General features: G+C 38.8%; 1 protein-coding gene across 1 annotated transcript in view; it reads left to right on the top strand.

Annotated features, from left to right (window-relative positions):
- The window catches only part of sfswap (splicing factor SWAP), a 53,756-nt gene that overhangs the window by 14,527 nt on the left and 25,405 nt on the right, over positions 1-13,824 (top strand). Inside the window, exon 2 of the mRNA XM_087141218.1 lies at positions 11,914-12,080. Within this exon, the coding sequence (XP_086997344.1) occupies positions 11,914-12,080 (167 nt within the window). The remainder of the gene's footprint in view (positions 1-11,913; positions 12,081-13,824) is intronic.

Genomic DNA, 13,824 nt, shown 5'->3' with positions numbered 1-13,824 from the left:
TAATTTTCTTTTGTTCACAAACCCGGTACAGTGCAATGCTGACCTTTTCAATAGGGACCAGATTAGCTTGCAGTGGTATTGTGTGGCTCATCGCTTCGGTGGTGGAATGCTTTTGTTTCCGGTGGTAATCCGCTTGTGCTGAATGCCCCAAACTGTGGTGTACTGTTTCAAAATTTTCTCCACTATTGAGAGTGAAAAAATGTTTGTAAATCCCAGCAGCCTGGTCTTTTGTTATAAATACGGTGTTTTGATACCTGGCCCAGTTCCCTTTGTCTGATTTCAGAAACCCCGTCCACGCGTATAAAGAATACGTGTCCGAAACCAAAATCCCCAGCGGCAAGTGGTTAATAAGTCAATAGAATTTGGAAGATACATCATCGGCTGGCCATTTTTTCTGGGGCTGAATATTCAAGTCTTCGGTTCTTTTCCATGAATCTCTCTTCCATGAGTCCATTGTTTAATTAACCTTCACGTCCTTCGTTTCTTTCTGAACTGAACTGCAACAGTGCTGTGGAAACGCCTGCTTCTTTGGCATATCAAAATGTTTTTGTTATTGTCCACCCAGACAAAGTGTCTGCTGTGTGCACGCACATACCGGTTCATGTATACTTTCATTTTGTTTTGTGTTGTTTTGTTTTGTTTTGGGTTTTGTTTTTTGGGGGGAAGGGAAATTGGGTCGTTTCACTTGATGGTGTACTTTACTACCAGTCACATAGTTTTCATAACAATTTTTATGCTACATACATTTATACAAGTTTGTAGACAGATCCGCTCTTTCACTGCAGATATTCTCCATATAAGTCCAGCACGGATGAGATAGGTACCAATGGGGGGTTATTAAATATCCTAAATGCAGCCATGAACCAGTGGATCATTCTGTCTACGACGCTGCAGTGAGGATTGAACATTTCTTAAAGTCATAGGGCATACTGTCAGGCTTACATGCATCTTGGCAGAGTAGATTTGGGATTCAAAGGTAGGAGGGGGAGAAGAACTTCGAAATGTGTAGGTTTAGTCTTCCCGTTCCTGTGTGATGGACATCCTCTGAGAATAAGTACAGAACAGTGAGAAACGGTACTGTAGGTTTCTCATAGGGTCCAATTAATTAATGGAAGACATTTACAAGTGTGGAGACAGCAAACAAACATAGGGTTGGATGGTCTAAGTACATGTAGGTACATACATGTATATGGTACATGCATGTTACATGTGAGCACTATTTATTTCATTGTTCTCAATGACGGTGATGATCCTACCCTTACATGTATCTCTGTTGCTCTGCCCAAACCTACAGGTTACTTGTACCTCCAAATTTTTTTTTTCAGGAATTTGGTGTTGTGCTGTACCATGGAGAGATGGTTTGGTGTTGTGTGCTATCAGTTTATCCACTTTATCCTCCAAAAATTACCCCGGTATTTTTCAGGACCAGCATGCTTTTGTGTTAGTTTTTCTTAATTAATGGGGGACAAGAGAAGCCAACTTTCTTCAGGTTTTGGGGACGTCAATAACCAGGTGCTCATTATACATGTACGTTAATGAATGTTTGTTTTTCTTGACTGGCATAAAACATGTCAGAGAGAGAGAGACTGGTACCCAGGGCAGATGGATCTGTTGACTTAGCCCGAGTGTGTGCCATGTGTGGTGTGTTAACAATGCTGAAACAATGACCCTGAGCTCTGTCCATAAACTACATGCACTGGTTCATGTACGTGTACAGCACATGTATGTTCAGTACAATTAGATTGCTTGGAGCTCAGCTGTGTCTTCTGGGAAATCATGTAATCTGAATTTGACATCATTGACCATAAAATAGCATTCTAAACGTATATATTTTACATGAACAGTATTTTTTTCTGTTGTTATGTTTTATATGGCCTACGTACGGTAGTTTCCATTAGAAAGAGAAAAGTGAGCTGTCTATTTTGGAATATCACTCACTTGGCATCTCAGTGAAAAAGGGGGGTCATGTTTGGTAAAAATGTGGAGGATTCCTATTGATTTCCATTGAGCAAGATTCTTAAAAAGCCCTTAATATAACTTCAAAGTGGTTCTAATGACTTGTGAGTCTTTGTGTTAGGCTGGGCCATTATTTTTTTAGGCATTAAATATTTTTGTGAGGGAAACAGCTTGCCCAGCCTTTGAGACTCAAGGTCTTATACATATTTTCTTCTAATTTTTAAACAAAAGTCACCAAAATATTTCTTTACATGTACATTAAATGAAGATTTCCTCTTGGTGAGTATTAATGTGTATTTACATGTAGAGTTTCAAGTAATTGAGGGAGTTGGGTTTTGTGATGTTTACTGGCCATAGAATAACCCTGCAAATATTGACAACTGGGTTTGTGTGTATTGTGCGTATCGATATCCACAGGACCATCTCATCAGTGTGTATAACATGAACATGCATATTTTACCTTGCAGGGAGTTAGTTTGTAAGTCTTAGGTACCGGCACCGGTGCATGTACATGTACATGTATGCTTGTACATGTACCCTTACACATGGACAGTGTATACTTGTGGGTCATTTCTTTTGTTCTCTTGTACGAAACTCCCACACAACACGGAAAAAAATTCAAATCCCTGCCATTTCAACCAAATTCAGTTTCCCGGATTGAAATTTCAACCGTATGTCCCTTATATAAAACTCTTCAATTTGCGACAGATGAATGGCACTTGAAATTTCCTCCTTTTTGAGTAAATTTGAAATATTTCGTGAAATTCTTGTGGGGTCCACTTTAGTACCCCGCAAGGATCAAAACTGGCCTTGTGGGGGTACCTTGCATTGTTCCGGTACCCCACAAGGCACCATGTGTGTATGCGTGGTTCCAGCAACTTCTAGGCTTGTTTTTGAATGGGCGGGGCTGAAATGAGGATGCTCAGTCTAAAAGAGATAACTACGTAGAAGTAGCTTGATTGGCATATATACTCAAGGAAATATTTTGAAGAAAAACCAGAAACAGAAGAGTGGCTAATTTATTTCAAACTATACTGGTAAAGTCCCTTTCCCCCTCCTCAAGATTGCATGGAAAAAGTTAAAGTAGGTACATGTATGTACATCCATGTACGTGCACATGTGTGAACAAAAGAAAACCTAAGAAACATTTTTGCCGTTGAAAATGTTTGAGAATATCTTTCAGATCCATATAGGAGTCAAGATATTTTGAAATGGTTAGAATTGTATAGTTTTTATAGGGCTACTCTTTCCTATTCATGGAAGATTTTTCCTTTTTAAAGGGGGAAAATCTTCTGTTACATGTACCAGTAGGCACAAGAAACTGGTTCAAGTTCAGGAACTTTTCATGCACTGGAATCCTTTGTAATATTAAGCAATTTTGTTTCAGCAGAAGGATCCGAATAAATTGCATTATTTTTCTGGAGTCAGCATCTGCCAGCGGAGGGTGCCGCACTGCTGATGTCATCACCTTGGTGGAGACATCAATATTGCGTGACACCAGGATGAAGCGGCCATATTGCTGATGTCATCACCTACTAGGCGGGGTCACTGATGCTATGTGGCAAGGGAATCCAGACTTGCTGTCCTCAATGATGAGGTCATGCCAAGGTCAGCCTGGCTAGCCTGGCAGCAATTAGCCCCCACAACTTAAAAAAAAAAATCAATGTGGCTGAGGTTGCACCATGGTTACACAACTGGGCACCAGAATGCCTGAAGTACTGGTAGATAGTGGGATGATTGACATGAAAACTGTTTGCCTTGCTAGCCTCAATTCAAGCCTGAAATTAGTGTTGTAATGCATGGCCAATTTATGTACGTACATGTACTGGTAGTTTTTATTAGCATAATATACATGTATTTAGCTGGTAACCCTGTTCAACACTTGGGTCACTCTTTTTAGTGTGACTGCACTTACCCATAAAAGTATGATTCCCTTGACCTTCCATAAATGCACTAGTAGCAGAGAATTTTAGAGCATGAAAATTGTGATCTGGCCCATGCAGGCAATGTGGGGCCTATTCACTGGCCCGCAGACTGCAACCGTAGCCATTACTACTGTCCCTTAGCCGCTTTAAATTTTATGTGGCCTACATGTACATGTACATTGTAGGCCTACATGTATACAAGTGTATGCATTAATGTTGGGGAAACCTTTTTGAATCCTTGTGTGCAGAAGCCCTGTGTCACTACATGTACATTATCTCTACAGGCACCGAACTTTAATTTATCAAGGGCATCAAGATTCATGCGATAGTGGCTGGACGTTACTTTCTTGAATCCTACAAGGATGCTATTGTAGGCCTCTCGAAACAGGATGCCTGTATTTCTGTATCAATACTTAGGTACATGTACATGTACCCTTGGAACCATGATTACTTAAAACCTGAAGCACATTTTCCGGCATTTTGCCACTGTACGAATCCCTACTCAATTGTTATTTTTGATCCTTACAATTTGAATGCAAGAAAACATGTTTAAATTTCACTTTTTATATTGGCAACTACATGTACCAGTGGGTAGTTTAATGAAAAGGTATTTTGGGCAAAAGGTTTAGATTATATTTAATTCCTCTTCAACATGTCTATGTACATGCATGTGGATCTCTGAATAGATTGTGAGGAATCTGAGAAGGTCTGGGTCAAAGCTCGACCTCTTGTACCAAATACACAAAGTTATGATTTTGTCAGGCAGGCTGAGGCTGAGGCTATATGTAGATGTAGCGAGGCATTATTGAAAATTCAGAGAGTGGCACTCAGTCTGCACGATATGTGCATCTGTGAGATTCTCATAATTCAGTTGCCTGGGGCTTCTATCCAGAAAAAGGTTTGGATGAGTGCAAATAAGTGTGCAGGACTACATCCACGCAAAAAATCTCAGCTGTGGTCATTGAGCCTTTGGGCACGCAGGAGACACAAGCGTGGACACATTAATCAAGTTTTTTTTTAATCATTAAGATTATTGAAAGGTTTACCTTGAAGTCTAAGTATAACCCCCCCAACACATGTATCAACAGTATACTACTATTGTATGTTAAAATTTGTGCAAACATGTAGATGTACATGCAAGTGCTTTTATGCAGTCTTGAAATTGCTCATGTTTCCACCATAAATCAGGTTGAACAAAGTTGCTGTAGGTTATCACAACTATGTAGGCCTACAGGGGTAATTTAAACTTTTTCAATTTGATGTAAGTATCGGCATCATGCATACAGTACAAGTACATGTAGATAACAGTTCCTTGTGCATCTGAATTTTCAGGCAAAAATATTGGAGCCTGCTGTTCCCGCATTTATTCCAGGCTCTGTTTTGTTTTAATCCATCAAATGCTTAGTTCTCATGGATTGAGTTGGGAAGTAATCAATAACAACAAGAGAAAATTACAAATACCGGTAAAACTGAAGGTTTCCTGTGTAGCATTTATGTGTGGGTTTTAACAGTTAAAATTGTAGCTGATAACATGTTGTTTTGATAATGACTCCAGAAGACTTAGGCTGTGTCCAAAACAGGCTTACAGAGCTACGGCTTGGTCCGTTTGTCTGTGCATCTCTGCGTTATTTCCAATGGAGTGAAGACTACCGGTACATGTACATGTAGCTCTAGACAACAGATTCAGGCGCAGCATAAAAACTCAACTTGGTATAATTTGGATTTGAGTTTGACACAGAATTGAGGGAACTGAGATGAGAACATCTGACTATGTACATGTGTATGTGTGCTGCCAATCCTGTACAATCAGGTCTGGTGGTCTCCTAAACAAATTATCTCTGCCTAGCTTGTGTGCAAGAAGCTCTGAACCAGTCAAACCTCATATTAGAATCTGTCTTCTTCTAACAAACACAGCTCAAAGCGTGTCAAGACACGCTCAGTCTACGAAGCACCCTGCACTTTCTTAGGGGATACATTTTGACACAGTGTCCTGGCAGCTACCGTGGCTGTGAGAATTTATGAGGACCGGGGATCTGGAACCCGGGCAGGGCCTTGGCAGTCAAATCAGATTCAGTGTCTGATGAACCAAACTTGTGGGGCGGTCATGCGTTAATTTCCCTCTCCCTCCCCCGTCAAATTTAGGTGAGGCACAGCTCATGAATACACAGTGATGTGAATAACATGAACAAGATAGCTTTGGACACAGGTTTAGAGACGGCGTCCATTAATGCTGTACATGTATATTGTCTTGTTATGGTGGGGAGCGGCCATCCCAATTATCCCGCTTATTTGGTCAACTCGATTTTTCGCATAAGCCTGATATGCAAGATGGCAAATTGGGTGAGGAAAGTGCGGTGGTACTGATATTCATATAGGGGTGTACACAGCACAAGTTATGCAACTTGAATTAAATACTAAGCTTGGAATTATATTGAATTCATTGATGTCTGTTAGTGTTTTCATTATGCAAAGTACATGTAGGTCCTACAGATCATTTGAAGAAATACGGGTACATATCCTTATATTTGGGCAGCTGCAAGCAGCTAGTGTTTCTGCTGTGCTTTCTTGCTGCACAATTTTTTTCCCTTATGCTTTATGTGTACATATTTTTCTTCTCGTTTGAAAGGTAGTATATCAGAGCTCAAGCAATGTAGAAAACAGCGAGTACATTAAAATGCATGGTGGCTAATTGAAATTCAAGAGTTTATGCAATTTGCATGCTTGATCATACTTCATGTACAGGCATTAGAAAGGTCACTGTATACAGGTAGGGGGGGTTAGCATCATTTGTGAAAATGTCGTAAATCAGGGTTGGAAATCTTAGGAATGTAGAAAGTAAATTGAAGTAATTGTCAAACTTTACTATTTACATGTATTTTTTAAATATTTAAAGTGTTTATGCAATATATTTTGGAAACACATGTGGGAAAATAGCCAAGTGGTATTCGTCACTCCATAACTGTACATCAGACTATTCACTTACAAGTAATGTTTTTTCCACTTGGTTGTGTCCCTCTTTACAATAAACAAAATAAGAGGTTGTGTAACAAAATTTGGAATTTCCTTTTGAGCATAACAGAAAAACAAAATCTCAGGGAACATACATGTACATATATGTGGTTTAATCAGTAATTTCATTTTTCTGCTATTTTGTGTGAAAATAAAAGAAACATAGTCAAGTAGCTGAAGACAGATTGACGATCTTGAACTTTTGATTGGCAGCAGTTGTAAAATGACTCCCCCCTTCAGTTAAGTCCCCTACACCTAAACAGAGTTTTCGACCTGGGCTTTGCTGTCAAGAGACAAAAGCAGAAGGTCAGTCACAAAGGGGCCATTGCTCCTGTGCCAAGTATCGGGTCTGGTAATGCCAGTTTCCTATGTTGTGATCTGACATACCCAACCCAACTACGAGTAGCTCAGGGCAGAACCAGTCTGAACCAGTCTGAACTGCATACACAAGGGGTACTCTGCATGGTTTGCTGTATTGAAATTGGAACGTTTTTTTCTCCAACATTGGAAAGAGCGTGTGAATCCCTCCAAAGAACTGGAGGTTTTTGAATGTCAACAGGTTGAATCTCATCTATGAAGAGAAGTGCTTGAAGTAGTCTCTTTCTCCACCCAATAAACAAAGTGTGAACTAAAGGCTCTACCTAAGTTTAACTGGGGATTACAGACTTAACAAATGAAGAATTTAGAGGTACATGTAAAAATAAACCTTACATTCCCAATATAAAATAACAACCCCTGCACCATAAAAGTCAAAAGTTATGATAAAATATTGAATCCCCCTCGAGCAGAAGTGCCCCCTCATGGGTTGAAACAGGTGTGTTGGTTGGAAGCGTTCAATTTGGTGCTGGTGATGTAACCATGACGCCTGCATTTCCTAGTCATTCATGAACTGGCGAAGTTTATTTGCTAAGAAAAAAAACCTTTCTTGGTCAAGCTTGAGGCCCATAAGCTCCTCTTCTTACAAAAGGGGCATCACTAAATTTATAGTCGGATTAATAAACTGATTATTCTACTGTTATTTCTTGGTAAAAAAGTAATTGTACATACATGTACATGTACCAGTGATTAAATCACAGTTGAATGAATTTAGTTTTGCAATGTATGCAGAGCATTTTGCTTGGCCTACCATTAATTGAAGATTTCTAACTTCTTTGAGTGTCCACATTCTGAAAATTTAAGCAAATTTGGTCCTGAAAAATTGGTTAATTTTCAAAAATCGGTTACAGCAATCATGGGAGAGGAAAAAATGTCAAAAATAAATGTTTACATATTGAACCTATTTTGTACTTCTTCTAGACCTCATTTAAATGGGGAATTCTGTTCAAAAAACGAAATTGAAAAAATATATACATGTATTCCTAAAATATAAGGTGAAAACAGTGATGATTAGAAATGTTCAGATTTGGTAAAAAAATAAAATTTTGTGTATGTATTATTTTCTATACTACAGGGAAAATTTTTGATTAATTTTATAATGTTACAAGTTACTGACATTACTCAGGGTCATTTTTAAAAAAAATCTTTATATATATATCAATATGTTTATATAGTGTAGGCCTTCATTTGAAAATGTTGAAAAAGCATATAATTCCGTTACTGAAAAAATGGCAAAAGTTACGCGTTTCACAAATTGTCTGTTTTTTTTTCTTCAAATCATATATGTTTAAAAAAGACCCTGTTATAAACATTACTGAAAAGCAAAAACTTTACAGTAATAATTTTTCAGCATTTTTCCAAGTGGTAATGGAATTACAAAACGGTAATGGAATTACGGTAACGGAATTATGCATGCACAAAGCATGCACATTTCATCCATATAAATGTACATGACATATCGAATTGTACATGTATGTAACCTTGGACAATATCCATAATACAAAAATTACTTAGTAACATTATTTCCAACTTTAATATGCTCTAATACATTTAAAAATAATCAGGTGTCCCACTAATATTTACATTACCTAGATTTGTACACACAGTCTAAAAGCTTAAGGCAAGTTAAGCAAGACATTCATGTAGCTTTGAGCTGTGAGTATGAGCCTACATGTATGCTAAGCCCTAGGCCAGGTTGGACGTCTGTCTATGTAATGTAGACAGACGGCCAACCTGGGCCAGCTCAGCCCATGCTTAACTCGTTAGTCGAGGTCATTTCTTAAGCCACACAGTAAATAGCAAAATCCTATGGCTATTATAACTCTTTGCAGTTTATACATAATCTGATAATAATGAAATTTTATTCATTAATGAAAATTCAGCCACTTTCTCAGTTCACTCACTTTAGTTACATACATGTACTAAGAAAAAAAATACTGTTTGTGCTCCAAAAAATACTCGTTATTCTTTGTCACCTCTGCTTGCTGACCCGCTTGAAGTTTGTGGAAGTTGAAAAAGTGTTGTTTAAAACGTTGTTTTCTGTATAAATTCTTTAGCATATATAAATTACATCTTATTTGACCATTTTTTACCTTTTGGAACATTACAATAGATCAATCCATTAAGCCCGCCCTTAATGTGTTGACCAATCACTGCCTTTGCTACGTGTATGCCACCACAAGGAAGCCACAGTAATCCTCAAGCACAGTGATGAGTAGGCAATCCTGACATTGGTCAATGTAAGGGGGTTGGGCTTACTGGATTTGGTCTATTAATTAGGCAAATTCCAAAATCTGCTAACCAACAATGTAGACATCACCATCCTGCTTTTATTTGTCCCTGACCTTCACCTTTGAGCTAAAATGAAGCCCAGATATGTTTAGACCTTGTAATTTTCACCTAGTTTTATCTTTGCGGCACCTTATAAATGACTGCAATTTGTATTGCGATGCATTTATGTTGAATTCAGTGTTAATGTATTGCCTTTACATATTAAACCTAATTTTTTGCATTTGAACATTTGAGTCCGTAAGTGTTTTAGCTTCCTGAATAGCTTTCTCAAAACGACGTGCCATGTCCACGGTCTTTTGAAGAGTCAGTTCTTTTTCCATGAGTAGCCTCTCTCGAATTTTGGGACTGTTCGTTTTCTCCACAACTTGGTCTCGTATCATTTCATCGTTCATGGGCCCAAAATCACATGTTTTCGAAAGTTCTCGAAGAGCAGACAAAAAATTGTCTATAGACTCACCAGGTTACGGAGCTCTTTGTCGAAATGTGTAGCCTTCAGCTACAACATTTACAGTTGGTTGAAAGTGTTCTTTTAGTACTTGGATAGTGTGCTCGTATACATTTGTACCACTTGGGGAGTTTCTCCACTTCAGGGTAATGTTGTATAGATCCGCTGACCCTCTACACCAAGGCAGTGAAGCAGAATTACTCGTTTCCTCTTTGACGAAAATTCGTGTCCACCTATAGCAAGCAGGTAGTTTTGGAAACTGGCGATCCATTGCTACCAAAGAACGGCTGGTTCTCCTGCTTCTTATAGAAAAGGGGAGGGTTGAGTTAAGGAGCTTGCAGTCGCCATGGGTGTGGTCGTCAACCTCGTCGCCAAATATTGTATCGGATGTTCGAACTCAATAGAAAGGAATGAGCACAACTCAACAAACAGAATGAAAGGAACGCAGAGACCTAGTCTGCTAGGTGGAACTAAACTCAAACAAAATTGAATCATTTACACTTCTTCTTTATACACTTGGACTGGCCGCCAACGCGGACCGATATATGCAAAATAGCTGCCAAATTATCATAACAGTGAATATCACAGTAATTCTGTTACGTTACTGCCCAGGCGTAATTCCGTTACCATGATTAAAATGCAAATTATGAAAAGAGTGATTATTTTTTCAACTTTGTTCTGCATTGTAGTTAACAACCCCCCTGAACTCTACAAATAACAGGCAGTGTCCAATTTTAATATTTCAAAACTTCAGAGAATTTTATTAATTTATGCGAGAACTCAAATATGCTTGTCAGCCGGCCGTAATTCTGTTACCAAATTTAGGGTCTGCCCCTGAAAGGATATTCTTGTGGGATTTTCTTTTTTAATTCTATCAATTCTATTGGTCTGGGCACCCTATCCATGTTACATGTAGATTATTTGCCTGGCATCGAACATATTTCCTTGGGAAAGAATAATCCTTGACAAAGTGACAAATTTGCGTAATTCCGTTAGGGAAGAATTGCCAAGGTAGGGTTTTCTTTGGAGTTGTTTGATTGAGGAGGTTTTGCTGCCCTCTGCTGTACTTGTAGTTGGAAAGGTTCATTGAACGTCTTTCCTAACGCACAATTAGGGTTGATGTCATGCTCTTTTCTATCTTTTGCACAAGGTAAGAAAGTACTGAAATTAAAATAACTCAAGTGCGTGTACATTACATTGTAATTTATACTTGCACCTATGAAAGGTATAAGGCATCCTAGAAAGCCAAGTGACTTGTGCGGCATTTGTGCATAGAAATGTGTTTTGTAGGACATTCCTGTTGTTGACATAAGGTAGACTCCCAGGCCCTGGAGATAGATACACACCTGACCACTACAGGTGCCTTCAAGACATTCCCATGTGTCATTAAGCTTTTGAGGTCGTTCAACTTGGCTTTGTGCTTACTCATGAAGTGGTCATTAACCTGTGATTCTAATGTCAGTCAAACCACGAATTTTATAGACTACAGCTGTGATTTCAAGACAAAAAAAAATCGGTGGGAATCAGAGATTGGGTGGGAGGAGATCAAACTATTGTGGAGGAAGGGTAGGTTTGAAAAACTTAGCCGGAATAAGTCCCTGATAGTTCTAAAATTTTGGGCAGAGTTTTGCCAAACTTTATTGAAGAAAAACAAGTTGAGATAGATCAATTTTGGTACAGTATTTTTTTTATAGATGGCCCATTTTTTAAATCAACATTGTACACCACAGGATGTTGGGCCAGTTTTAGCAGATCCTAATATTGAAAAAAAAATTGAATCCGCCTCTGAAATCGACAACCAAATGGAAGTAAATACCAACTGGTCCTTTCACGTCGAAAATGGTACAAGAAGGTCTCAGGATGTATGGAGAGTTTTGTTGAAAGTTTCCTTTTTTTAAATCGAATTCGTAGATATGACTGCCGGGGTCATCTGCCGAGTCTTTCCGAGCATCAGTCAGGTTGGGTGGACAGCCGACGTCCGATGCTGACCGCCGAAGAGGAGAGGATCGAGGCGCTGTGTGATGAGGAGCGCTACATGGCACTGCACAAAGACATGATGGAGGAAGAACAGCGACAAGGTATTTATTTGTTGTGTGGGGAAAACAGACGGTGTGTTTTCACACAGGAGCAATGATCCCATGGTGGGAACTTATGGCATGCATGCACAAGGTCATGCGCACTTGAGTTAGTTGGCACTGAGCATGCACAAGTAATTTACATTTGGAGGTATGGTTTCAACTGTACATGTGTCCTAGGTGCCTAAATGAAATGATTCACATCAACCTGTTTGTTCTTTGAATGTAGAGGGTTATTTCAAGTCGGAGCCATGGACATCTTTAACCCAGAAACACCATTTAGATACTCTTACGTTGTGAGTTTCTTTCACCAAGTCAGGCAGCGTCATATGGCGGTTTTATCACCCTGTTTATATTGGCATATGAGCATAAATATGTTAAGGTTTTGAATCATGCACCTACTTGTAATCAACATGTTCTTCAAGCTCAGCATTTTGATGACAGTTTTGCAAACATGTCTTGGTTAAAGTTAAGATGTCTATACCGGTGCATGGAGCAGAAGTTTGTTTTAATAGCAATCAAATCTGAATAGACTTTTTTCTTTCTGCCTGTATGTCGCCGTCAGTTTCTCTTCTTTTTTTTTGCCAGTCTATTGACTGGCAAACTGACTTGCTGTAATTAATGGATTTGACTACATGTACCAGTGTTTCTCACAGAAATGTTAGATGAAATGAAAATAATACTTCTTTTTTTTTGCCGGAAGTATCCTTTTCAGAAAAAACTAGTGTTATTCAATTATATTATACCACCACAGCACTTATATTTGAAGTACTAACTCTAAGTGCATCTTTGTTAACCTCAAAGTAATTTCATTTAAAGTTATATTCCTCTGCATTTTTTCTTGATATCAACACATTGTGTACACACTCCATCTCAGAAATAAAACTGTCCTTTTCACTTCTATTTCATGTGCTGTATATTGTTATACAGGACCATATTAATGTGTACTGAATGACTGAACCACACAAGGCTCCTGACAACCACTGTGTTGGTCGGAAAATACTGTTGACCTTTTGACATACATGAACATGCATGTTTACTTCTTGCACAAAAAAAGTTAAAAATCCAAACTCCCTCGAACAATGTTTTAAAAAGCTTCAATGTAACCAAAAAAACTACCACTCACTGAGAGCTGGCAAAGTTCAATGTTGAAGTTTCAATCCACAAAACCTGTTCAGGCGGAAAATGATCGCCGAAGGTCCCCCGTACAGTCCCAGCACCTGATTTGTGAACAATGGTTTTTAAGGCCACACTGGGGCGCCCGACACATGGATTTTTTTTGTTTAATTTGTACCAACTGCTGACAACTGGTAGTACCATTGTTCCGTGGAGACAGTTGGAGAGGGTATGGATTGATGCAGGAGTACAGTACATGTATCTGTTCTTTGACACAGACATCATTATTATTATTTTTTTTTGTCCCATTCCCACAGCTCACAGCACTTTTCATAGAGCTTACTAATCCAACTGGATCTCCGGGAGTCATTTGTGTTCAAAGATTTTTACCCTGTCTACCCCCCAGGATTGTCTTTGCCAAGCTGCATGTACATGTACAATGTATGCAACTTCTTTCAACATGAAGGCCTTGGTGCCTTCAATGCAAACTCTGTACAGAAAGTACTGTTGCCCTTTTGGCAGCACTGACGTACATGTATCCTACACACACAAACAGGGAAGTTGCTTCAACACCTTGCATGTATTGCTCCCTGCACATGTACATGTACAGTATGTTTCCTCAATGGTGATT

The sequence above is a fragment of the Acanthaster planci genome, linkage group LG09 (assembly GCF_054643075.1).
Source record: "Acanthaster planci isolate LZ-2023a linkage group LG09, COTS_SCS, whole genome shotgun sequence".
Taxonomy (NCBI): domain Eukaryota; kingdom Metazoa; phylum Echinodermata; class Asteroidea; order Valvatida; family Acanthasteridae; genus Acanthaster; species Acanthaster planci.
Note: the sequence above shows the minus strand (reverse complement) of the source record. Positions and strands in the feature narration are given on the sequence as shown.